General features: G+C 49.1%; 1 protein-coding gene across 1 annotated transcript in view; it reads right to left on the bottom strand.

Annotated features, from left to right (window-relative positions):
- Positions 1-655: 655 nt before the first annotated feature.
- The window catches only part of WNT3A (Wnt family member 3A), a 124,272-nt gene continuing 101,193 nt past the window's right edge, over positions 656-23,734 (bottom strand). Inside the window, exons 3-4 of the mRNA XM_075922961.1 lie at positions 6,518-6,783; positions 656-1,239 (exon numbers count right to left, since the gene is read on the bottom strand). Coding sequence (XP_075779076.1) covers positions 760-1,239; positions 6,518-6,783 — 746 coding nt within the window. The 3' untranslated portion in view covers positions 656-759. The remainder of the gene's footprint in view (positions 1,240-6,517; positions 6,784-23,734) is intronic.

Genomic DNA, 23,734 nt, shown 5'->3' on the forward strand with positions numbered 1-23,734 from the left:
ACATACCGCACCGGTTTCCCTGGTGTCAGTGGGACAGTGGTGGCAATCCATCAGCTGTCTCTTCCTCCGCAGCAGTCCTAAATGCGTCACTGCCTCCTATGCCCACTCCGGCAAGAAGCCACTATGTTAAAAAGTTCACGCTACGAGCTTGTCCATTCTACAGCACTAAGGAATGTTTGCAGAATTCCCGTTCCCAGAAGAAATGGAATGAGGATTTGCTTTTTAATGAACTGAATATTTTTATTGCATTCTAAAGTTTTGCTGCACATGTTGCACACAAAAACTGGTTGCTGGGGCTTGGAGGGGATCTCAGTTTTCTGAGAGTTGTGGTCTGCCACCGCCTCTTCCTGTTGGGTAGGGCACAGGAGGGTGGCGAGGAAACTGCAAGTCTTTCAAAGGACACTTAATAGCATGAGTCTCTCCAGGTTAGTTGAGAGAAGAGCGAAGCGTCATGCCCCTGCTCACATTCTTCTCCACAGTTCTGTGTTGTTGAGTAATTAAAAAAAAATCACAGTCTCCTAACCGGTGCATAATCTTTTTGTACGGCATTCCATGCGTGTAAGGTTAGCCTCCAGATCCCAAGAAGTCTTGGGCCGACCAAGAAGTCATTAGATCTATTCTATCCAACCAGTTTTAGCCTTTTTTTTATTTTTTCTTTTACTATATATAAAAAAGTAGATCTTGCCCATCTACACAACCTCAGAAGAAGCAGGCTGAAATCCGTTTCTCCGCACGGAGCCCGTCTGCGGAATTCCTGCTTTACTTGCACGTGTGAACGTCGTAGATGCGGACGCATTCCTGACAGCTGACATAGCAGCACCAGTGGAAGATACAGTGGCACTTCTCCTTCCGTTTCTCAGTCCTCGTGTTGTGCCCGCGGCCGCAGCACAGCAGGTCGCACCCGTCGATCCCGTGGGAGGTGACATTGCAGATCCGGTCGCGGGTCCCGAAGGAGCCCGTCTCTGGGTTCGGCTCGCAAAAGTTGGGGGAGTTCTCGTAGTACACCAGGTCTCTCTCAGTTGGGGCCTTGAAGAAGTTGTATTTGGGCCGGAGCGTCTCAACCCAACCACGGGACTCCCGGTGCTTCTCCACCACCATTTCAGAAGCGCTGTCGTACTTGTCCTTGAGGTAGTCGCCGATGACCCGGAAGTCCGGCTGGGACCACCAGCATGTCTTCACCTCACAGCTGCCTGACAGACCGTGGCACTTGCACTTCAAGTGCATGTGATCAATAATGGACTAAAAAAAGAGAGAAAAAGGGAAGAGGTGACCATTAATCTATAATATGGATCAGTAACGCATCCTGTTATTTACTTAGCACGTCTTGTCCCAAAGAATCCCAGGCCAAAGGCTGGTTGGAAACCAATGTAATTTAAAATCACAGAACACTCCAACAGGAAGGAACCTTAAGAAGCCATCAAGTCCAGTCCCCTGCCCTCATGGCAGGACCAAGCACCATCTAGATCTTCCCTGTCAGATGTTTTTCTAAGCTGCTCTTAAATATCTCCAGTGATGGAGATTCCACAACCTCTCTAAGTAATTTATTCCAGTTCTTAACCACCCTGACGGGGAGGAAGTTTTTCTTAATGTCCAACCTCAACTTCCCTTGCTGCAGTTTAAGGGAGGTTTGGGTTGGATATTAGGAAAAACTTCCTATCTTCATTAACTGCATTTGTATACCTCAGTCAAGAGTGGGACTTGACCTCCATAAAGTGCTTTTAACGACAGGTAAGTTCATTCCTGGACGCATGTATGCAAATATTTCTATTGCTACATTCACACACAAAGATCCCTTTACTCAGGAGTAAAATGCAACCACCTCTGAAGTGGAATACAGCAGCTTTTTAATGGCATTTAGCCAGTGTTCCCTGTAATTTTTTCTTACTGGGTGCAACATAAATTTTGTTCTGTGCACCAGGCATGTGTGGATGTGCACCACCAATACACTCATAGACTCATAGACTTTAAGGTCAGAAGGGACCATTATGATCATCTAGTGTGACCCCCTGCACAGTGCAGGCCACAGAATCTCACCCACCCACTCGTGGAATAATCCTCTCACCTATATCTCAGATATCGAAGCCTTCAAATAGTTTGAAGACCCCAAGATGCAGAGAATCCTCCAGCTGTGATCTGTACCCCATGCTACAGAGGAAGGCAAAAAACCTCCAGGGCCTCTGCCAATCTACCCTGGAGGAAAATTCCTTCCCGATCCCAAATATGGCAATCAGCTAAACCCTGAGCATGTGGGCAAGACTCACCAGCCAGACACCCAGAAAGTTCTGTATAGTAACTCCTATCATCCCTCCATTGACCTATTTACAGAAACACATGATGCCAGCTGTGGGCCCTGTGGGCACTCTGTTAATCAGCTGGGCAGCACCTGAGTCTCTCCTGGGGGGCCACCTAAAGATTCAGTGTACAGGGAACTGCACTTAGCCAAAGCAAACAATACTTTAGGACAGGGAGCGAAGGACGCTGATTTAAACAACTCACGGGTGAAATGGGCTGTGATTATCCAAATTGGAATTTCACCAGGTCATCAACTATCCCTTTTCTTGCAAAAGAGACTCTAGCCAAGGAGTGTCACCTACTGAATCACCAATACTACTTCCTGCTTCACCCTTCGATTTCCTTTACAGGCCTTCCAATGATGCGTTCAGCAGGTCATACCTTGGCAGCTGAGGGCACGACAAAAGTGTGATCAAACTGCAAGAGTTGGTGACAAGACTCATACTAGTTGGCGTTTTCCTTAAGGCCCCAGCTCCTGGATGCATATGAATAGGCGAGGATCTCAACTTTCATTCAGTTAAAGAGAAAGAGTAAGCTGTGAATCCTAGAACACTAGAACTAGAAGGGACCTCGAGAGGTCATCAGGTCCAGTCCCCTGCCCTCATGGCAGGACCAAGCACCATCTAGATCATCCCTGAGAGTTGTCTATGAAAAGAACTCGAAATGTATGATTATTTTTAAGCCAGTCTCATGATCTTGAGTTTTTGGCAATGCTGCATCTCTGGGTGGCGTGATTACCGGATGGAGAGGGTAAAATTCCATCCTGGTCTAAACAGAAGAAATGACTACTACCTTCATTGTGCGTGCCTCACCGATGGACGAAACAGATCCAAAGATTTCCACCACCATTGTAAGGCAGAAGATAGCTTGCGTCGTTCCAAGCTGAACTCCACATTTCTGCGTGCATATAGGATATGTCTACATTTGCACCCACTTTTGAGAGAGGGATGCAAATGAAGACATTCGAAATTGCAAATGAAGCCGGGATTTAAATAGCCTGCACTTCATTTGCATATTCGTGTTATGGCACTGTTTCGAAATAACAGGCGCTGGTAAGACACGAATATTTCGAGAGAAAATCCTTCTCTCAAAATAACCCTTATTCCTCATACAAAGAGGTTTACCAGTTATTTAGAGAAGGGTTTTCTCTCGAAATAACCACGTCTTAACAGCATCTCTTATTTCAAAATAGCGCTATTTCGAAATAGCACCATAATGCAAATATGCAAATGAAGCACGGGATATTTTAAATCCCGGTTTAATTTGCAATTTTGAATCTCTTCATTTGCATCCCTCTCTCGAAAGAGGGTGCAACTGTAGACATAACTAAACAGACTAGCGCCGAGCTAAGTCCAAAAGATGTGCCATGAATCAGCCACTACAATAGGCATCAACATTTTTTTGTTTTTTTGGGGGGGCCCAGTGAGACAGCTTCATTCATTCCAAGGAGATTGTAATTAGTGACAGGAGAACTGCAAAATGTTTGGTTCACATAATCATCTGAATCTCAGTCACAGCTTTTGGTGTGGGGATTGGATTTCAGCTCTTAAGAGAACTGGTTGAGTCTTCCCCTACGGCTTAGTTTTATTAACTGGAAATACTTGAATTTGGAGAATTGAATTTGGAGAACTTGGGCACATAATGGGTGTGTCTACACTGCACCCACAGCTCGAAATAAGTGACACAATTTGAGCCACGCAAATTGCGTGGCTTATTTCGCATCAATTTCAAAATAGCTTATTTCGAAATTTGTCACTGTCTTCACAACACTTATTTCGAAATAAACTGCTATTCCGAAACATCCCTTACTCCTTGTAGAATGAAGTTTACAGGGACGTCGGAATAGCGAGCCTGTTATAATTTGAAATAACGGGCACGCTCTGAAGATGCAGAATAGCTTTTTCGGGATATCCTGAAATAGCTCTGCAGTGTAGATATAGCCAGTGAGGATCAGCAGAGCGTGAATGGGAAACAGATGCAGTTTCTGAAGCGACAGGATTTTAGTTTTAATGTTGTGCAGTTTTCTAGCTCAAGTGTGACATCTCTCAGGTTCCTAAAACTGGAACAGAGCCTTGCAGATGGACCGACGATGAAGATAACCCTGACTAGAGCCTAAAGTATCACTGCTGAACTCACAGCTAATATCGTATGTTTTTATTGAGTTCCATTATGAGGCAAATCCCTCATTATCCTATCCAAGCCTCCAGCTGTCCCTGCCTTTTACTGCCAGGAGAAATGTTCAGTAATTCATGGTATCCAGGACCCGACGGACAACTTGATGTCAAATGACCTCCAATGACATATCTTGCATCTCTTTTCAGCTATTTAGTTGCTGCATCCCTCATTTTGCAGTGGGAATTCATCTTGAATTGTAAAGATTCTGTGCTTCCCATGTAGGGCCAGATTCTCAGCTGGTATAGACTAGAATAACTCCATTCGCTTCTGTAGAGCTTTACCCATCTCCATCAGTTAAGGAGCTTGCTCTGGAGTTTTGGCCTGTTCTGGACTGTGGTTATATTCAGCGGTGGAACACCATCTTGGAGGAGTGATGACTTTGTAGTCATATATTTCTAGGGTAGTGGACAGGGACCATTGATAACAACTTAATAAAGGAGTAGACCACGGGTGGGCAATAATTTTTTGCCTAGGGCCTCTTCAGAAATTTTTGTAGTGGCCTCAGGACACCCCACAAGGGGCAGGGCTTCAAGTGGAAGGGGTGGGGTCAGGATATTTGTCTGCTTTCCCCACTCAAAGACCATGATTGGTCTGGGGCATGGGGGAGTGCTTTTGCCCCTCCCCCCCGAGGTTCCGTCTAGGCGCCCACACTCCTGGCAGTGGGAGGAGACTTTGCGCACTCCCCTTTTTGCCCCCAACCAATCAAGCTGGGGGGGGGGAGGGGAGAAGCACGCAAAGCCTCCTCCCACCCTGCCAGGAGTGCGCAGTGCTTCTAAGCACCACACGCTCCTTGCAGGGTGGGGGCCGGGTGGAGGAAACTTTGCGTGCTTCACCCCGCCCCTAGGTCCTAATTGGTCTGGGGGCGGGGGAATGGCAGGGCCTCCGTGGGCCGGATCAACCCACTTGACGGGCAGGATTCGACCCATTAAGGCCTTTTTGCTCACCTCTGGAGTAGAGGATCAGGGTAAGCTATTCTGATTCTGCAATTTAATGAAGTTTGGTCCCTATATAGGATAAACCTGGAGGTCTCCGTTAGGCAGGTGAGAACAGGAATATAATAGGATGAGGGCTGAAGAAGTGAGCTGCAAGCCAAGATAGCTTCCTGGGGAAGCAGGTCTTGTCTTGAAATTGCCCAGTTGACAGTCAGCCCTTTTCCTCAGGTGCTAATCCCAGGCAGTGAGTGTGACGTAGTGGGGGTACCTGGCTGGTTTCTATGCTGCTGGCTCTGGGGTAACCCCCACTGGCTGCCGTGGGTACCACGACCCAGCAAAACAGGATGAGTCACTATGCAAACCAGTAGGGCAAGACACCCCCCATGGAGAGGAACAAAGGAAGGTGGAATGCTGCCCTGGCTGGGGGGCAGGGCTGGAAGAGAGTTAGTTAGTTGCTGGGTGGAAGCATGGAGGAGACAGCCTAGGGAAAGGGCCTGGAGTTTAGGGGCCCAGTCTCCCCCATCTCAAGGGGGCGTGAGGCATCCTAGCCCAGCTCTGTGACCAGATTACATCTGTGCTGTGCTGTATCCTGGAGAGGCAATAAACTTCCTCTATTCCACTGGCTGATGCAGTCTGTTTGTGCCATTTCGGGGTGCAGGAGACGGGGGACCCCCAACGCGCCGTCACAGTGAAAATAAATGTAGGGCTATTGCAGGTACCTGCTAGGCGGGCAGAGGCACAGACATCAGAGCCCAGGGAAATCTGTATGGGATGACCTTCCTCTCAGCCTTCCTTGGGAATGAACCTTGGGAGTTCCTGGGCTTCCGTGGCTAAGTCCCAGATCTTCAATGGCATATCCTCAGTGGGAGTTAGGCATCTAAATGTCTTTGGGGATCCAGGCCTAAGACTCATAGCTGGTAGCGATAGCAGACTCATATCCTCTGTAGATCACATGCAGAGGGGACTCTATAATGCACATGGCAGGAAGGGCTACAGCACTGAACCTAGTTCTTCTGAGTTTCTTCTTGCCATTCGCCTAGGGGTTTAGATGGGGGTGGTGGTAGTTTGGGAAGGAAACATTTTTAGAGGCTTAATAAAATGAAACCAAATGGTCTTACCGTCCTCCCAGCTTCATTGTTGTGCCTGTTCATGGCTGACCGAGCATCGGGCCTGTTCTCCCGGGCATCCGCAAACTCTCGTGACACCATGGTGCCAAATTCCACGTCCTCACTGCAGCCTCCCCATTTCCAGCCTTCCCCGGGAGGCCCCTTGTGGCGGGTATCGCAGCCACAGATGGTGGCTGAGCCCTCGGCGCAGGATCTGGTCACTGCAAAAGCCACGCCAGCAGAGGCAATGGCATGGACGAAAGCCGACTCTCTGGTAGCTGTGGAAGAGGGAAAGATGCAGGGATCTGTTACTGAGTGGGGAATACACGGGACCATTCCCCACAGAATGACATGAGCCCTTCTTCAGAAGAACACAGAGGCAGGCCACTGTGTCTACACTATGCCGGGAATTTGACTTAAGACACCCAACTCCAGCTACGAGAATTGAGAGTCGACGTATCTTCAACTGGAAGGGGCCTTGAGAGGTCTTTTAGTCCAGTCCCCTCTGCTGAGGCAGGGCCACGTAAACTTAGACCATGCCTGACAGCTGCTTATCCAAATTGTTTTTGAAAACTTCCAATAATATGGATCCCACAGTCTTCCGTGGTCACACCATTGGAAGGCGACGTCAAAGCAAGATATGCAATTCCAGCTACCTTAATTACATAGCTGGAGTCATCGTATCTTGTTTTGTGTTTCCTTGCTGTCCCCATAGCAGGAGAAAACATTTCTGTTGGCTTCCCTTACTCCTTGCACAAGCAGGAGTACTGGCAGCTGACAGGGGTTCCCTCTGAGTTTGATTTAGTGAGTCTTAACTAGACTCGTTCAATCAAACTCCAGAAGATTGATCGCGTCAGTGATGATCTTCTGTGGTGTGTAGACATGGCCTCGCCTATTTCAGAACTTACCTAGACTAACAATCAGAAAGATTTACCTGATATCGAACATCAATCTCCCTTCTGCAGAGTAAGCCCATTACGTCTTGCCCTACCTTCAGTGGACATAGAGAACAATTGATCGCAATCCTCTCTATAACAGCGCTGACCATAACTGAAGACTGTTATCAGGCCCCCTCTCAGTCTTCTTTACTCATGACTACACAAGTCAAGTTTTTGAAGCCTTTCCTGTGAGGCCAGGTTTTCTAAAACCTTTGGTCATTTTTGTTTCTCTCCTCTGGACCCTCACAAAGTTCTCCACATTGTCCCAACAGTGCGACACCCAGAACGGGATACCGTTCTCCAGCTGAGGCCTCACCATTGCTGAGGACAGCTGGACAATTACTTCCCACGTGTTACGCAGGACACTCTGGTTAATCTGACCATGATATTAGCCTTTTTTTGCTGCCGCATCGCATTGTTCACTTTCGTTCAATTTGTGATCCACTCTAACACCCAGATCTTTTTCAGCAGTGTTACCACTAGCCATGTATTCTTCAGTCTGAAGTTGTATGTTTTCCTTCCTAAGTAATTTGTATTTGTCTTTACTGAATTTCATCCATTGAATTCAGACCGATTCTCTGCTTTGTCAAGGTCATTTTAAATTCTAATCCTGTCCTTCACTTTGAATATATCTAACTTATCTACATGTTCTGTTACCTGTTCTTTCCCTAGTCTGGCTTGCGTTCCTTCCCCTTTGTTGTTAATTCTAAGGGTACATCTACACAGCAACATTATTTCAAAATAACTTAGCCCGCATCTACATAGCAAGCAGTTATTTCGAAATAATGTCGAAATATTGTCAAGCTGGAGGACTTCTTACTCTGACTCCTGTAATACTCATTGTATGAGGAGTAAGAGAAGTGGGAGGAAGAGTATTCTATTTGGGTATGTCTACATTGCCTTCTTCCGAGAGAGAGGAATGCAAATGCAGACAAGCGAAAATGCAAATTCCCGTGCTTCATTTGCATAATCACGGACTGCCGCTTTTCCGAAACAGCATATTTCGAGAAAACAAATGGGGTCCCCACGGGGTTATTTTGAGAAAAAGTATTTCCTCATGAGGAGTAAGGGTTATTTCAAAGGAAAGTTTTTTTCTCAAAATAACCCTGCAGGGACTGCGTTTGTTTTCTTGAAATACGCTATTTCAAAAAAGCAGCAGTCTGCAATTATGCAAATGAAGCATGGGAAATTCAAATCTGCTCTTCATTTGCAATTTCTCATGTCTGCATTTGCATTCCTCTCTCGAAGGAGGAATGCATTGTAGACATATAGTGCTGTGTAGATGCTACCAATTTCAAAATACCGGTAAGCTCTTTTGACTTAAGCTACGCAATTGACGTAGCTCAATTTACGTAGCTTATTCCGAGTTAAGCCCTGCTGTGTAGCTGCACCCTAATTGTGTTGAGTATCTGAACATCGTTAACAATTTTCTTGAAAATTGTTGCAAAATGGACGTTCAACACATCAGCCTTCTTAATATCATCTTATTATTAACTCTCCTTCCCTGCTAAATAAGGACCCACATTTTCTTGTTTATTTCTCTTGCTCGTAATATATGTAAAAAATCTCTTGATATTGTCTTTTGGATATATCTACACTGCAGCATTATTTCGGAATAACTGACGTCTACACTCTAAGCCATTATTTTGAAATATTGTCGAGCTGGAGGACTTCTTAATCCAACTCCTGTAAACTTCATTTTAGGAGGAGTAAGGGAAGTCGAAGAAAGAGTGCTCTTCCTTCGACTTCCTGCTGCGTAGACAGCACCAAAAGCTGAATTAAGCTATTTCGACTTCAGCTACGCAATCAAGATAGCTGAAATTGTGTAGCTTAATATGAGTTTTGGCCTGCTGCATAGACATGCCCTTAATGTCTCTTACTAGGTGTGACCCATTTTGTGCCCTTGCTGTTCTGATTTTGTCACTCCATGTTTGTCCCATTCGTTTGTACTCATCCGGGGTAATTCATCCATAATTCCACTTGTATAGTATTCCCTTTCCACTTTGACATCATTAAGAGCTCCTGGTCAAGCCATACTGGCTTATAGACTCATAGACTTTAAGGTCAGAAGGGACCATTATGATCATCTAATCTGACCCCCTGCACAGTGCAGGCCACAGAATCTCGCCCACCCCTCTTAGAATAATCCTCTCACCTATGTCTCAGATATTGAAGCCTTCAAATACTTTGAAGGCCCCAACATGCAGAGAGTCCTTCAGCTGTGATCTGTGCCCAATGCTACAGAGGAAGGCGAAAAACCTCCAGGGTCTCTGCCAATCTACCCTGGAGGAAAATTCCTTCCTGACCCCAAATATGGCGATCAGCTAAACCCTGAGCATGTGGGCAAGACTCACCAGCCAGACACAGACAGGCTTCTTGCTGTTCTTCCTATCTTTCCATAGCAACAGAATAGTTTACAGTGTTGCCTTTAAAACTGTGTCCTTGATAAACTGACACTCTCCAGAACTCCCTTTTCCCCATAGATTTTCTTCCTGTAGGACCCTACCTACAATTCTCTGAGTTTGGTAAGGTCTGCTTTTTAAAAAAAATCCATCATCCTTATTCTGTTCCTCTCATGCCTTCCTATCCTTGGAATCACGAAATCCATCATTTAATGATCACTTTCAACCAAATTGCATTCCAGCTTCAGGTTTGCTACCAATTCCTCCCTACTCATCAGAGTCAATTTAAGATGACTGTTGAGTTCCCCCATTTTCCGAAACATGAATTTGTCCTTAATACATTCCAAGGACAAATACGAAATGTGTTTTGCCATGTTATTTTTGTAACAGGAGACTGGGTAGTTAAAGTCATCCATTACTACCAAATCTTGTGCTTTGGATACCATGGAATCATAAAACACTAGAACTGGAAGGGACCTCGAGAAATCATCAAGTCCAGTCCCCTGCCCTCATGGCAGGACCAAGCACCATCTAGATCAGGGCTACGCAACTTTGGAAGCCCCAGGGGCCACAGTGATACTCCCAGCATATGCGGAGGGCTGCAACTTAAGTGTGGTTGCATATACATGCAAATAGCTTCTTTCACACTGATGGGCATGAATACAAAGATTAAGGCAGGACTACACAACACACAGGCCCCATTGAAGTCAGTTCTACTGATATTAATAAAATGCAATATTTATCCGATTTCCACCCATATGACAGCACTTTTAATGAGCAATGACAGTCCAGGAATGTAACTACTAAAATGCATCTCAACAGAAGACTGTTATATTGACGCGCCATTCTGTAGCATGTTCCCAGTGGAGGCCATGTTCAAAGGATCCTGCCTTGCGGGCTGCAAACAAATGAGCTGCATGCGGCCCATGGGCGGTGTGTTGAGTATCCCTGATCTAGATCATCACTGATAGATGTCTGTCTAATCTACTCTTAAATATCTCCAGAGACGGAGATTCCACCACCTCCCTAGGCAATTTATTCCTGTGTTTAACCACCCTGACAGGTAGGAAGTTTTTCCTGGTGTCCAGCCTCAGTCTACCCTGCTGCAATTTAAGTCCATTGCTTCTTGTCCTATTTCTGTAGGTGTTCTAGAAATGCCTCATTCACCTTGTCTTCCTGACTGATGGTCTCTAGTAGATTTCCACCATCACATCACTCCTAATTTGTATCTCTTTTATCTTTTTCCAGAGAATTTCAAATGGTCCTCCTCTCACCTTCTAGACCTCAGCACAAGTGTCTATTGTTGATATACTATGCAACGCCTCCGCACTTTTGATCTTATCTGGCCTTCCTGATCATGCCACATCTCTGTATACCAATAGTCCAGTCATGAAACATCTCTGTGAGGCCAAGTCATAATTTAGCGTATGTATTAATACTTCCAGTTCTTCCTGTTTATTCCTCATAGGCTACTTACACACACAACAAGGTTTATCCATTTGCTCTAGGACCCTGAGCTGCCTAAAAGGACAGTTTTCATGGCCTGCTCTTCCGCTGGGAATGTTGTCAGCAACATTTTTCGTCTTTGGCTGGATCAATTGAAAGCAGTTGTGACTATGAGGCCATGTTGCTAAGTGTAGCTAAGACCTTCCTTTATGCACTTACGCCAGAACTGGAGATCACTCCATTACCTGACAAATTGCCCATTTTGCTTTTGTTCCCCATTGGAAGGAAACCAAACATTTCAAATGTCTTTGTGAAATGACCTAGTGCTGAAACATCCGTCTTCAGATCAGAAAGTTCAACTCTCCCATTTGAATCTTTCTCGCTCCTTAGAATTGGTCAAAGAGCCCACCCTAGATCTTATCAACTTTCCCATCAAAACGGATGCATCTCCATGAAACCCAGTGGCACAGGATTTTTTGTCGATAAAACACGTTTAATTGGAAATGTTCCAACTGGCTTTAGTTATAACTGTAATGAAAACACAGACTCAACGTGATAATCCAGGCCTCTGAAACCTGCTTACTATTCTCCCTAGCAAGCTGATGTCTTGTCTGTGCAATTCCAATTGGCAAAACAAATTTGTGTCACCCATTTTGTTAGGATAACCAAAATTGTGCTGCTATTCAAAGATAGTCATCAAGGCAGACTTTCAGCCGGTTTAAATTTGCATAGATTAGTGTCCCCTGTAAACTGAGAGCTTGGGTGGCCACCTAGACTATGTCTACACAGCAGAGTTATTTCGGAATAACTGATGTCATTCCGAAATAAAAATAGTCCGTGTGTATGCACAATCAATTATTTTGAGATAATGTTGAAATAATGTCAAGCTGGAGGACTGCTTACTCCAACTAAATTTAATTTAACTACTATAACCCTCATTGTACGAGGAGTAAGGGAAGTGTGTTCTATCTTGAAATAACTGCGCCAAAAATCGAAATAAGCTATTTCGACTTAAGCTACACAATTAGCATAGCTCAAGTTGCGTAGCTTATTTTGAGTTTAGTCCTGCTGTGCAGATGTGCCCCAGAGAAGATTCAGGTGCCAACCAGATGATTAGCAGAGTGCCCACACGCAGCAGCATGTGTTTCTACCTGTGGTGCACATCTGCACATGCCTCAGTGCACATAACAAAATTTATTCTGTACATAGATGGGAAAAGTTAGAAGGAACACTGGTGTATATCCATTGACTCCCATGACTCTATGCCATATTTACACCAGCTGATGGTTTGGTCCTATGACTTTACTCAAGTTTTGGGTTTGGGGTTTTTGCACTTTGTAATATGGAGAATATTTAACAAGCCAAGTCAAAATCCTAACATGTTCTCAGGACAGAAGCCAATACTGCGTGTTCTCAGAGCCGTCCTGACTAGCTTGAATTTTTGAGCCAGAACTTGTGCATTGGGCTCTTCTCTTTGGGAAGTCTACCAAATGCAACACCATGCAAATGAAATAGCATGCATGAAACTACAAGCAAAAGTCATGAGCAAAGTCCTGGAACACAACATCAGGGTGCTTATAAAGGCCAGTAATCCCTGAGTGCATGCAAGTAAATTTTATTCAAGCACTTATAGAAACTCTTCAGCGTCGGAGATATTTTTTTCTTTTCCTTAGCAATACCTAGCACTTCTCATCCTGAAAAATCTTAGAATGCTTTACAGGCTGTACATGTAGGGGCTGCTCACCTGCCAGTGAAATGCAGCTGCCTCTAGGGTGGAACACAGCAGCTGTTTCACTGTACACAACAGGAAGTGCACGGCATTGTAATGAATTTCAGCTAAATGGATGGAAATCTGGCCTGGGGCGCTGAGATGACCAGTTCTGCTCTTGAGATAACAGCCCGTGGTTCTTTTAATGACCATCTGCGATGGGGGCACTGGGTTTGCTTAGAATCATAGAATTCGAAGGGTATGTCTACATAGCAGTGTTATTTTGGAATAAGTGATGTTATTCCAAAACAACATCATCCCTGTCTATACTACACACCGTTATTTCAACATAATGTCAAAATAATGTGGAGCTGGAGGACTGCTTACTCCGACTCCCGTAACCCTCTACGTCTACACTGGGGAATTATTTCAAAATAACTCCTTATTTTTGAAATAATAAGGCGATCCTCCACATTACCAAACCTGTTAGTTCAAAATCAGGGGCTTGTTATTTTGAAATAAGAACTCCTGCCTGTGGCTACTTCTACACTACACTACATACACTACTATGTCTATGCCACATCCAAGGAACGCGTCCGCTTTTTCGGTTCAGTTTCCGAAAAAGGGTGCACGTTCTTTCAGAAGCTCTGTACTCCTCATTTTATGCAGATGGGCCAAATGTCGGTAAAGCCTCTTCCAAAAAAAGAATCAGAAAAAGGTATGTAAATTGCGGTTCGCAATTTGTGTACCTTTTTCCGAAAAAGAACTGCAGTGTAGACCTAGCCTGTGAAATAGAATAAGCTTATTGTGAAATAGTTATTTCGGGAGTTATTATTATGAAATAACCTGGTAGTGTAGTCATAACCAAAGAGACCTCAGGAGTCATCGAGTCCAACGCCTTGCTCAAAGCAGGACCAACCCCAACTCCATCATCCCAGCCAGGGCTTGGTCAAGCCGGGACTTAAACACCTCTAGGGATGGAGATTCCAACCCCTCCCTAGGGAACCCTTCCCAGTGCTGCCCCACCCGCCTAGGGAAATATCCAACCCAGACCTCCTCCACTGCTTCTTGTTCTGCCATCTGCCACCACTGAGAACAGCCTCTCTCCATCCTCTTTCGAACCCCCCTTCAGGGAGTTGAAGGCTGCTCTCCAATCCCCCCTCACTCTTCTCTTCTGCAGACTAAATAAGCCCAAATCCCTCAGCCTCTCCTCGTAAGTCATGTGCTCCAGCCCCCTCATCATTTTGGTTGCCCTCCGCTGGACTTTCTCCAGTGCGTCCACATCCTTTCTGTCATGGGGAGTGGGGGGAGGGGGGGAGGCGGCTGAATTGGACACCATACTCCAGATGTGGCCTCACCCCTCTATCACATCTCTCGCCCCTAGCTTTAGGCTCCATGTTGACGCAGATGGAAGAGCACCATCTAGTGAATCACTTCCCGCAACATCTCAGGTCTCCAGACCTTCCTGCAGTTCCTAGGCAGGCCTGACCCTTGAGAGAGCTCACCAGGCCATAGCCCCAGGCAGGGTGGCTGCAGGAATGGAGAAGGCGGGCACAGAGATACAGATAAGCAGAAGGAAAGCATGCACTTGTCATGGAAATGAGGGGTTATTAAGGTGCCATATAAAAATGCAGGAGACTTGGCAGAGATAAGCAGCCGAGTGCAATGTATTTGTCAGCCAGCCTCATTCCTCTGTGGGTGGTTCCGGTAGCAGGAGACAGGCAGCTGGTTGCAACTTGAAGAGGGCTTCTGGAAAGTCAGCTGGTCGGAGCGGGTTAATGGGCATGTCGGCTTAAGAGCATATTAACCACTGTTTATCCCTGCTGCAGCAGGTCACGGCGTCTCTGGCTTCAGCCCATTAAAAGCTAATGTTGCTCCCAGTGGTGGTGATTTTTTCAACCGCGGCTGGGGAGGGGGATTCTGTTTGCGGCCATGGTTCAGGGCCTGATTTTAGACCGGTTGGAGGAGGCTGAGTCTTAGAGGCCGGGTGCTCAGCCCAGTCTGATCAGCAGAGTCCCCACAGCTGTCTGAAACTGACCAGGGGTCTGGAGCAATTTTTACAGCGGGGAACCCGGTCTCTAATGGAAACCTCTTCCAGTCAGGGGGTGCTACAGCTCCCCCTTCTCCCGCATGCCTCGTTCCGGCATCTACGCCCCAAGATACTCGAAAGCGCTAGTCCACTCTTGACATTCTTGCCCATATCGTATCTTGAGGTTCAAGCCTGCAGATCTTCGTCTCCATATCTGAAGACGTGGGTTTTGCCCATGAAAGCTCATGACACTACCTATATTTTTTTGTTAGACTCTCAGGCAGGGGTGGGGAACATAAGGCTCAGGTGCCGAATGCAGCCCCCCTAGCTTGCCTGAATCTGGCCCCCTGAGGCTCCAGACTCCCCCCACCCGAGGACTTTGCAGCACCCAAAAATCTACTCGCTTGGCCCCCACAAGGCTTTGGCGTGGGAGGGGAATGTGAGGAGTGTCTTTCTCCTTCTCAGTCAGAGGCTGCATCAGTGAGGGGCTGGCTTTTTATTTTTTGGCGTCTCACTTGTGTGCGGCCCATGGCTGATTTTTCTGGGGGTCCCCCAACCCAAAAAAGATTCCCCACCTCTTCTCTATGGTACCACCAGACTACTCACTGGTTTTAAAGTGACAGGCTAACACGGCCACCCCTCTGAGACCTTAGCAACATGCAGGATGTCCCTGATCCAGAGCTGCATGGACAAAGGGAAAAAGTGACACTATCAGCCAGGAGAATTCAGGAAGCCTGGGAGTCAGAAAACTGGAAGATTTATTTCCAGCTCTTACACAGCCTTCTTAGGTGACCTTGGGCAAGTCACCTAATCCTCTGACCTCGGACTTCCTTATTGGTAAACCAGAGGAGATGGATACTTAGCTCCCAGGGACTTTCCCCGGCTGAATGGGTCGATGTTTGAAGAGTGCAAAGTATAAACACAGCTGAGTGTGGATTAAATCCCAACGGGTGTGTGTACACAGCGCTAAATGGTGAAACAGAGCGCTATTCCGGCGTCCTCCTTGGTCCTTGTGCAATGAAGTTCACAGGAAGCCGGAATAAGATGCCTGTTACTTCGAATGTGTTTTGAAATGACGGGCTTCTCGTGTAGACAGTGCAGAACACTATTCCGGGGTAACGGACGTTAACCGGAAATAGCGCCGCCGTGGAGATGTACCCTAAGAAGAGGATATCACAGTAGCCTCCTCGGGATTTCAGGTGATTGCTGCTGTATGTGGTGGCCTCTTGGAACATCACAGCAGTAGTGAAGACGGAAGGCAAGAATATCCGGCCTTAAACACTGTCAGCTTTCACAGTACAGGGTCTATGACACACAGCGGCTCAGCAGCGACTCCACTCTGGAGAGGGCAGTGCGCACACAGGCCCAAAGCAGTTCGTCGGCTACGGGCTCTATTCTGATGACAGGGCCGGGACCCAGCACTGAGGGGTGAAAAGCGACAGAGGGAGAGGGTGGTTCAAACCCAGCTGCTTTAATGCCTCCTGAATGCGGCATGTGCGTAGGCAGGAAAAGTCACTGGGGAATAGACGGGCCCCAAGTGGGCCAGAATTACTGTGCTCTGTGCATCGGTCCCTCCTGTCTTCTGCCTCCAGCACACACCAGAGGTGGGTCTTTTCGGGGCTGTAAAGCGTGGGTCTAATTCTGGCTGTTAGGCTTGGCGTGGGGGGCGAGGGGGAGCCTGGGTGCTACTTAATGGCCTGTGATATTGGTCGGCGGTTTTCAAACTTTTTTTTGAAGAAAGTTGTTGATGCCGCGACCTAACATCATGTGACTGGAAGGGGGGGCTCTGGGGTGCGGCTGAGGAGCTGTAGGAAGGGGAATTAGCTTGGGGGGGGGCAGGAGGGACTTCCCTTGAGCAGCTCCCAGTCAGCGGTGCAGTGGGGAGGTTAAGGCAGCTTCTGGCCTCTCCCGGCCCCCCCAGACCAGGCTGCACCTCAGAAGCAGCCGGCAGCAGGTTCCCAGCTAAGGGGAGGGCGGAGCTAGTGCTCGGGGCAGGGGCATGCACGAAGCCTGGGGCACTCTGCCCCCACCTAGGAGCCGGGCCTGGTGCCAGCTGCTTCTGGGGTGCAGCGCAGTCTGCGGTGCCAGGACAGGCAGGGAGCTGCCTTAGCGCCCCCCCCCCCCCTGCTGCTCACCTGCTCCCCCTGCAGCATCCAGCCCCAGCGCCCAACACTCCACCCCTCAGTGCTAGGTCCCAGCGCTGTTGTCAGAAAACCCCAGAGATAGATGAGGCCAGACCATATAGTCAGGAGGTCTCCTCTGGCCTTATCTCTGTGGCTCTGCATGGCAGGCAGATCTCCAGCACATCACCCCTTCCATTGTTTGCAGCCCACTCGCTGTATTTAGACTCAACAAACCCTGCCTCGGGGCAGGCGTTTCGACTAGGTGACCGTTGTGCTGCCCTGGAGCCCTCTGCCCTAGAATTACCCTCTAGCCCGGTGCCCCAGTGTAGTTTGAAATGGCCAAAGCGCAGGGGCTTCCAGCCCCTCTTCTGAGAAACGATTTCACAGGAACAGAGATCAGCGTTTTCTTTGTGAACAAACAGAGGCCCCTGCCGCCAAATATCCTCAGGCACCGGTTCGAATCCGTAGGCGGCAGGAACGCTGCTTCCTAAGGAAGGTCCGTTCAATGCGTTCACACTGTTGTTATTTATCTGGCGCATCTCGCAGGCCCAGACGGGACTGGTAGCTCGTTGGGCCAGGCACTGGACAAACAGAGCAAGAGACAGTCCCCACCCCAGAGCGTGCAGTGAAAACAGACCAGATAAACAGGGGGGAGGGACATGGGAAGGGGGTGGATTGAGATGCGGATGTCCATGGTGTTGAGGCAATTAGCATAAGGCCTCATGGTTGATGCGTGGCAGAGATAAGTGTAGGATCCTGAGGCCTACCCCTCAGATAACAGCTTTGCCAACAAACCATTGAAACGGCTCTGAAGTAGGGCTGTTGATTTCCCACTGGCAGGTTAACACCCCTCCCCGTGCTTTCCCTCTCACCTCAGCATTACACATAGCCTGAAGAGTTTGCCAGGTTTGAGTATGAAGCCCTCAACATTTTTCCCCATCCGTGTGCAGAATAAATTTTGTTCCGTGCACTGAGGCATGTGCGGATGTGCACCACCAGGAGAAACGCATGCTCCTAACGATGGACGCTCTGCTAATCAGCTGGGTGGTACTTGACTCTCTCCTGGGTGGCCACCCACGACCACGGTTTACAGGGAACGCTGGTCTGAAGTGAGAATTTTCATTCAAGGGGCAGAACAATTAGAGATGGCAGAACACAAATGCTGATTGCTCAGTAATTGGGTTTGACTAACGGCTGGTCAATTTCGAGGTGATACATCTAAATATAAGGCTCCTTTAGGCAGGGTCTAATCAAGCGATGGGACTGCTGCCAGGAGTTATCTAGTGACTCGGTGGCTAGTTTTTAGCAGGACTTAGACTGGATCGTTTCTGATGCACGGACAACACATGTAGCCCGGTGGACTTGTCCCACGGTATGTACCATGCTCAAGCATCCTGAAAGTAATCAATACGGTTACGGGTAAATAGCCAGTAATCTGTAACTGTGCCAAACACAAATACAGATCCTCTGCGAGGTAGGTAGAGGAGTGTCGTTAGGCAGGAAGGATCTACACAAGGGCATGAGCTGGAAGAGGCGTGTACGAGGATCTCTGCTGAGGAATAGGCATCGCTGCTGAGGCCCAAGAGCACAGCGTAACATCCCACCCAACCTGTGGCAGGGCCATTGTGCGTCTGTTTGGAGCCAGGCAAGTTGGTAAGGATAATCCTTTCTCAAGCTCCAGGTGCATCACTCAGAATGGAAATTCCCTCCTGTTTTCCCAGGTACAGCAGGGTTTGGGCTGCAGCTTTCTGCCCTGGGCCTCAGGAATCGAAAGCTGGCCCTGCGCTCTGGTTTCATTCGGTGGCCCCCCCCCTTGAAGCCTGCTTGCCCCTCCTCCCCAAGGGGGCCCCAAACTTCTGGTTGAGAGTCACTGGTCTGAACTGTCCCACGAACTCTTCCCCCTGCAGCCCCCTCCCTCTGCTTTGCATTGCAGTCAAAGGCTTGTTTTCTAAATACCAACGAGCCACGTTCTCTTGATTTCAGGCCCGTGGGCTAATCCGGCTCAGCCAGGGACCCTTACCTATAGCGCTCGAACCCCATACATCCCTGATTCAATTTCAAACGTCCATTCCTCCTCTCTAACTGCAGGAGAGGGGCGCAGCTGTCAAACCTGTACAACTCAGCACTGGAAAGTAAGTAGGAAGAGACTGGACGACAGATGCTGTCGGAATCTCTCTCTCCTGCTATCTCAAGGGCTAGGGGGGTTGAAGTCATCTCTGCTGTAACTATATGGCCAGCAAAGCTCACAGATTTTACGGCAGGGGTGGGGAACCTTTTTGTAGTTGGGGACCCACAGGGAAAAAAAAACTCAGTGGGGGGGGGGGGGCACACAAAAGTGAAAAGCAAAAAAACAAGCAAACCAACCCCCCGCCAAACTCTCATGTCCAGACTGCATCCCTCTGTCGGCAGAGAGATGCAGATGAGGCAGGTCGATACTGCAAATGAGGCAGGGATTTAAATATCCAAGGAGGTTTAACAGGATCTGTCGAAAAGGGCTTTCTTTCTCGACAGATCCCCCGCTACACTGCCGCTTTTTGCGGAAAAAGTGCTGAGTCGACAAAACGTGGTGGCCATTGTTATGCAAATTAGGCACGGGATATTTAAATCCCTGCCTCATTTGCAATGTCGACCTGCCGAATCTACTTCCCTCTGCCGACAGAGGGATGCAGTCTAGACATACCCTCAGTGACGTGGCTCCTTGCACACCAGAGGCAAGAGAGGCCCAGGTTAGTAGATTGTGTGCTCTTGTCCCATGGTGGGGTGATGGCATGGGGGGCTGGAGCACCAGCACAGGCTCCCCAATACTGGGGGGGGCAGTCTGGAGGCTGGGGGGCTGGATCCAGGCAAGCCGGGGGCGGCATCTGGCCCCCAATTCCACACCCCTGTTTTCGGTGGTGGTTGGCCTATCAGTACCCTAATTGATTGATAATCCGATGGATGTGAAGTGCAGATGGATTAATAGGGGGAGAAATGAACCGCGTTACACCCGTAATGGATTTGACCCTGCCAGTGAGAGACTTCAGTTTGATTTATCTTGCGGGACAATTTGTTGGGACTTGTACAGCTGTTCAGGAGAGAGTCCAAAGCCGCTCTGCTGATTAGTCGAGCACCCACTGCTAGGTTTTTTGTTTCTCCTTGTGGTGCGCATTCGCTTCTGCCTTGGTGCACAAAAACATTATTCCGCACCTGAATGGAAAAAATCCGCAGCTGCATGGAAAAAATCCACACATGAATGGAAAGCTGGGCTTGGCGAAGCATGCTCAGCTCAGAGGCTGCTAAAAGCCACAATTTGGTTTTCCAAACTTTCCCCATCAGCAAAGTCAGGCTCACAGCTGGGGCCCCTTTGGGGTCTTCTCTGTGTAGCGTGGGGACAACTGCTCACTGACCGTCAGCCTGTGGGCTTGTGGCACTGCCCATCGGTGGATCCCCAGGGCTTCCTTGTCGGTTTGAGCTTTCTGGGATGCCATCCATCTCAGCTTGGTGCCTCGCCAATATTTAATCGCTCTGATTGCCACGCCAGCTGTGTCAGTGTAATCACAATTCCTTCTCCGGCCGCCCTTCCCCCAGGAAAAACATGTCCTTGTCTCTGGAGTTTGCTGCTCCGTTGGATCCCTGTCAGAGAACGCCCTGGTCTGCGCTAGGGCATTATTTTGAAATAATCCCCCCTTGTTTCGAAATAAGAAGCGGAGTGTCCGCACGACCAAGCCCGTTATTTCGAAATCTGGACTCCTGCTTTCCTCGGGGAATGCCGCTTATTCTGAAATAGCGGGAGTGCGGACGCTCCGGTGCTGCTGTTTCAAAATAACGACTCCTCAGAGCCTTTCAGAGTAATTACTCCCCAGTGTGTCCTGGGGCTCTAAGTCGAGGTAGCGCGTCCACATGAATGGAGCCAGCCTCAGGCTGATTTTGGGGCTCAGGGCTGGCCCATGACATTTTGGCACTTAAGGCAGGGAGCTCAAATGATGCCCCTATGCCCCATCGATTGGGCCGAAACTTTGAAAGGTCTCTAGGCCCTAGTGGTGCCCCCCCACAGTCTGGCACCTGTGATGGCTGCCTCAGTTTGCCTCATGGTAAGGCTGGCCCTGCTGGGGCTCCCCCGTGGTGGGGGACGCACTATTTCGATTTTGTTATTTTGGGAGTGGTTATTTCAATTTTACTTATTTCAAAATAATTTCCTAGTATTTATACAGGCCTGGCCAAAGAGTTTGCGGGGCCCATGGTGCCATGTTGTGGTTGGCTGCAACCACATGGCCGGGCGGCCGGGAAGCATCGGGCCCAAGGCAAGTGCCTTGCCCGAAGGCCGGCCCTGTGTAGACACGCCCCACGAGAGCAGTTTGGGCGAGGGGTTAGAGCCCCACAGGACTCTGCAGCTCTCCCCTCTCAGCATCCAGGGGCCAATCCGTGAGCTGCCTCAGCAGCGAGGCCCAAGACTGACGGGCCCATGGAGACGGAGCTATTTTCTCACGCCTAGAGGTCAGGGTGGAGGTGAAGAAGGTTGTCCTGTGGCAGTCGGAGCTTGCCTGAGCTGGGGAGAAATGGAAAGTCGGGAGCCTCTAGGGCTGTCAATGCGGCTCTTAAAGACCCCTCTAGCTACAAAGCCCTGGTCATGTCAATTCCCCTCCACCCAGGCTCTGACTCCACTGTTTTCAGATCACTCCGTGCTCTCCGTCCGCCTCTGCAAGCCAAGATGTTTCCTACGCACCCACATTTCTGTCTCCTAACCCAGGGCTGGGGAACCGGCTTGCCTGGATCTGGACCTGAGGCTCAGGGCTCCCCTCAGCATCGGGGAGCCTGCGCTGGCGTGGCAGCCCCCCTGCCATTCCCCACGGCGGGGCTGGAGCACACAGAATCTACTCGCCTGGGCCCCCCAAAGCTCTCGAATACGGGGAGTGTCTCCTTCTCCGCCGGGGGCCGCCTCAGTGAGGGGCGGTTTTCTTTGCTTCTCACTTGTGTGCAGCCCCCGACTGATTTTTCCATGGGTCAGCGGCATCCCTGACCCAAAAAAGGTCCCCTCCCCCTCCGAACAGGAAACCATTTCCTATGAAACCTGTTTGCACGGTCAAAACCCACCTGTTTGCTCCTGTTTCACCCTTAGACAGTTCTCGCAGGCCTCCTTGCTGTTTACACTAACTCCACTCCACACCACTTTGCACAACCTTTGACCCCACCAGGTGATGCCAGCAGGCCTTAGTGTGAGTCAGAATCAGGCTGATCCCTGCCGAGCGTTCCCATTGGGGCTATTACGAGCGTTCACATGGGGCCAGACCCACTCTGCTCATTCCCCAAGATGGGCCGGCCCCCCCTTCTTTCTGATCACTGAAAAAGCCAGGAGGGGCGATTGAAAGGCCAAATCCCGTGGCCAGCAAATTCAATGGCCAAACTCCCATTCGCTATGGTCGGAGCAAAGTGTGGCCTCAGTTTCCCAAAAGCTGCAATGAAAACCGGCTGTTTATGGACATCGTTATGCAAGTAGCATAGCGCCGCCCTCCTGGAGTAGTTTCAGGGGTTTCAATAGCAGAAGGACCGGAGGTAGCTACTCCTGACGAGAAGGAAGGAGGATCCAGGCCTTCGTTACCAAGGGGCGGATTTGTACAAGGGGTTTAGGCACACAAACGTCGCCTGCTCGTGCTTCATGCCGACTCACCCACATGCTCGTTTGAGTCCCCGTGTCCGGCGAAGGCGCCTCACGGAGGTGCTAAATGTGACACCGGATACTGAGCAGTGGACTCACAGGTGCATTCAGGAGCTAAGGAAGAGGCTTGTCTGTTGGCCGGCAAGAGAAAAAAAAACCCCAAATTGCTACCTGCAATTGCACGGTGGACGTAGAGCGCTGGCCATGTACGTCCTGGGGAGCTGCCAGGGAAGTCAGACCTCATTTGCAAACCCAGAGGCATGACCGGTGGGCCCAGATTCGGCTATTGATTGATCCCCCACTTTTCTTTTTCCGCATCCCGCTTAAGGTGTTTTAAAAATCAGGCCCCAGGGAGCAAAGGCTCCCGAGAACAGGAAGAGCAAGTGAACCGGGCTGTGGCCTGTTTCCCTGGGAAGGCTGTCTGCGTGTGGGAGGAGGTCCTGGGTGAGCTCCCGTTGGTGCCAGACCAGTCTGCGAGTCCCGGCCGAGCCCCCGGGATGGCGAAAGGGCACACGAAGGCATTTGCTCAGAGGAAGAGAAGCCGACGTTAGTTGACGAAGTGAACAGCACCCGCCAGCCGACCCAGAGCCTGAGGGAGAATCAGACAGGCAGCGGTGGGTTTAAAGTAGCTTTACCAGAGCCTGCGGGCCAGGGTCTCTTGAAAGTCCTGTGAATGGGGTTGGCAGCAATGTGCTGCCAATGCCAGTGCGCCATTCGGGATCCGGAATGCATGTGGCATTAGAACCGATACGTCCCCCCTTTCAGACACGCTGAGCGCTTGCCAGCCCGGCCGCGGCCGACGGGAGCAGTGGCTGAGCAGCACCCTCAAAACTCAAACCTGGGTGGTCCCACGAGGAAGGATGGGTGGAGGCTGGCTCTAGCCCTACGGTGATAGAGAGCCTGCGGGAAAAAGAGGTAACCTGACCCAGTGGATGGGCAGGCAGGAGAAGG

This window comes from Pelodiscus sinensis, chromosome 2 (genome assembly GCF_049634645.1).
Source record: "Pelodiscus sinensis isolate JC-2024 chromosome 2, ASM4963464v1, whole genome shotgun sequence".
Lineage (NCBI taxonomy): Eukaryota > Metazoa > Chordata > Testudines > Trionychidae > Pelodiscus > Pelodiscus sinensis.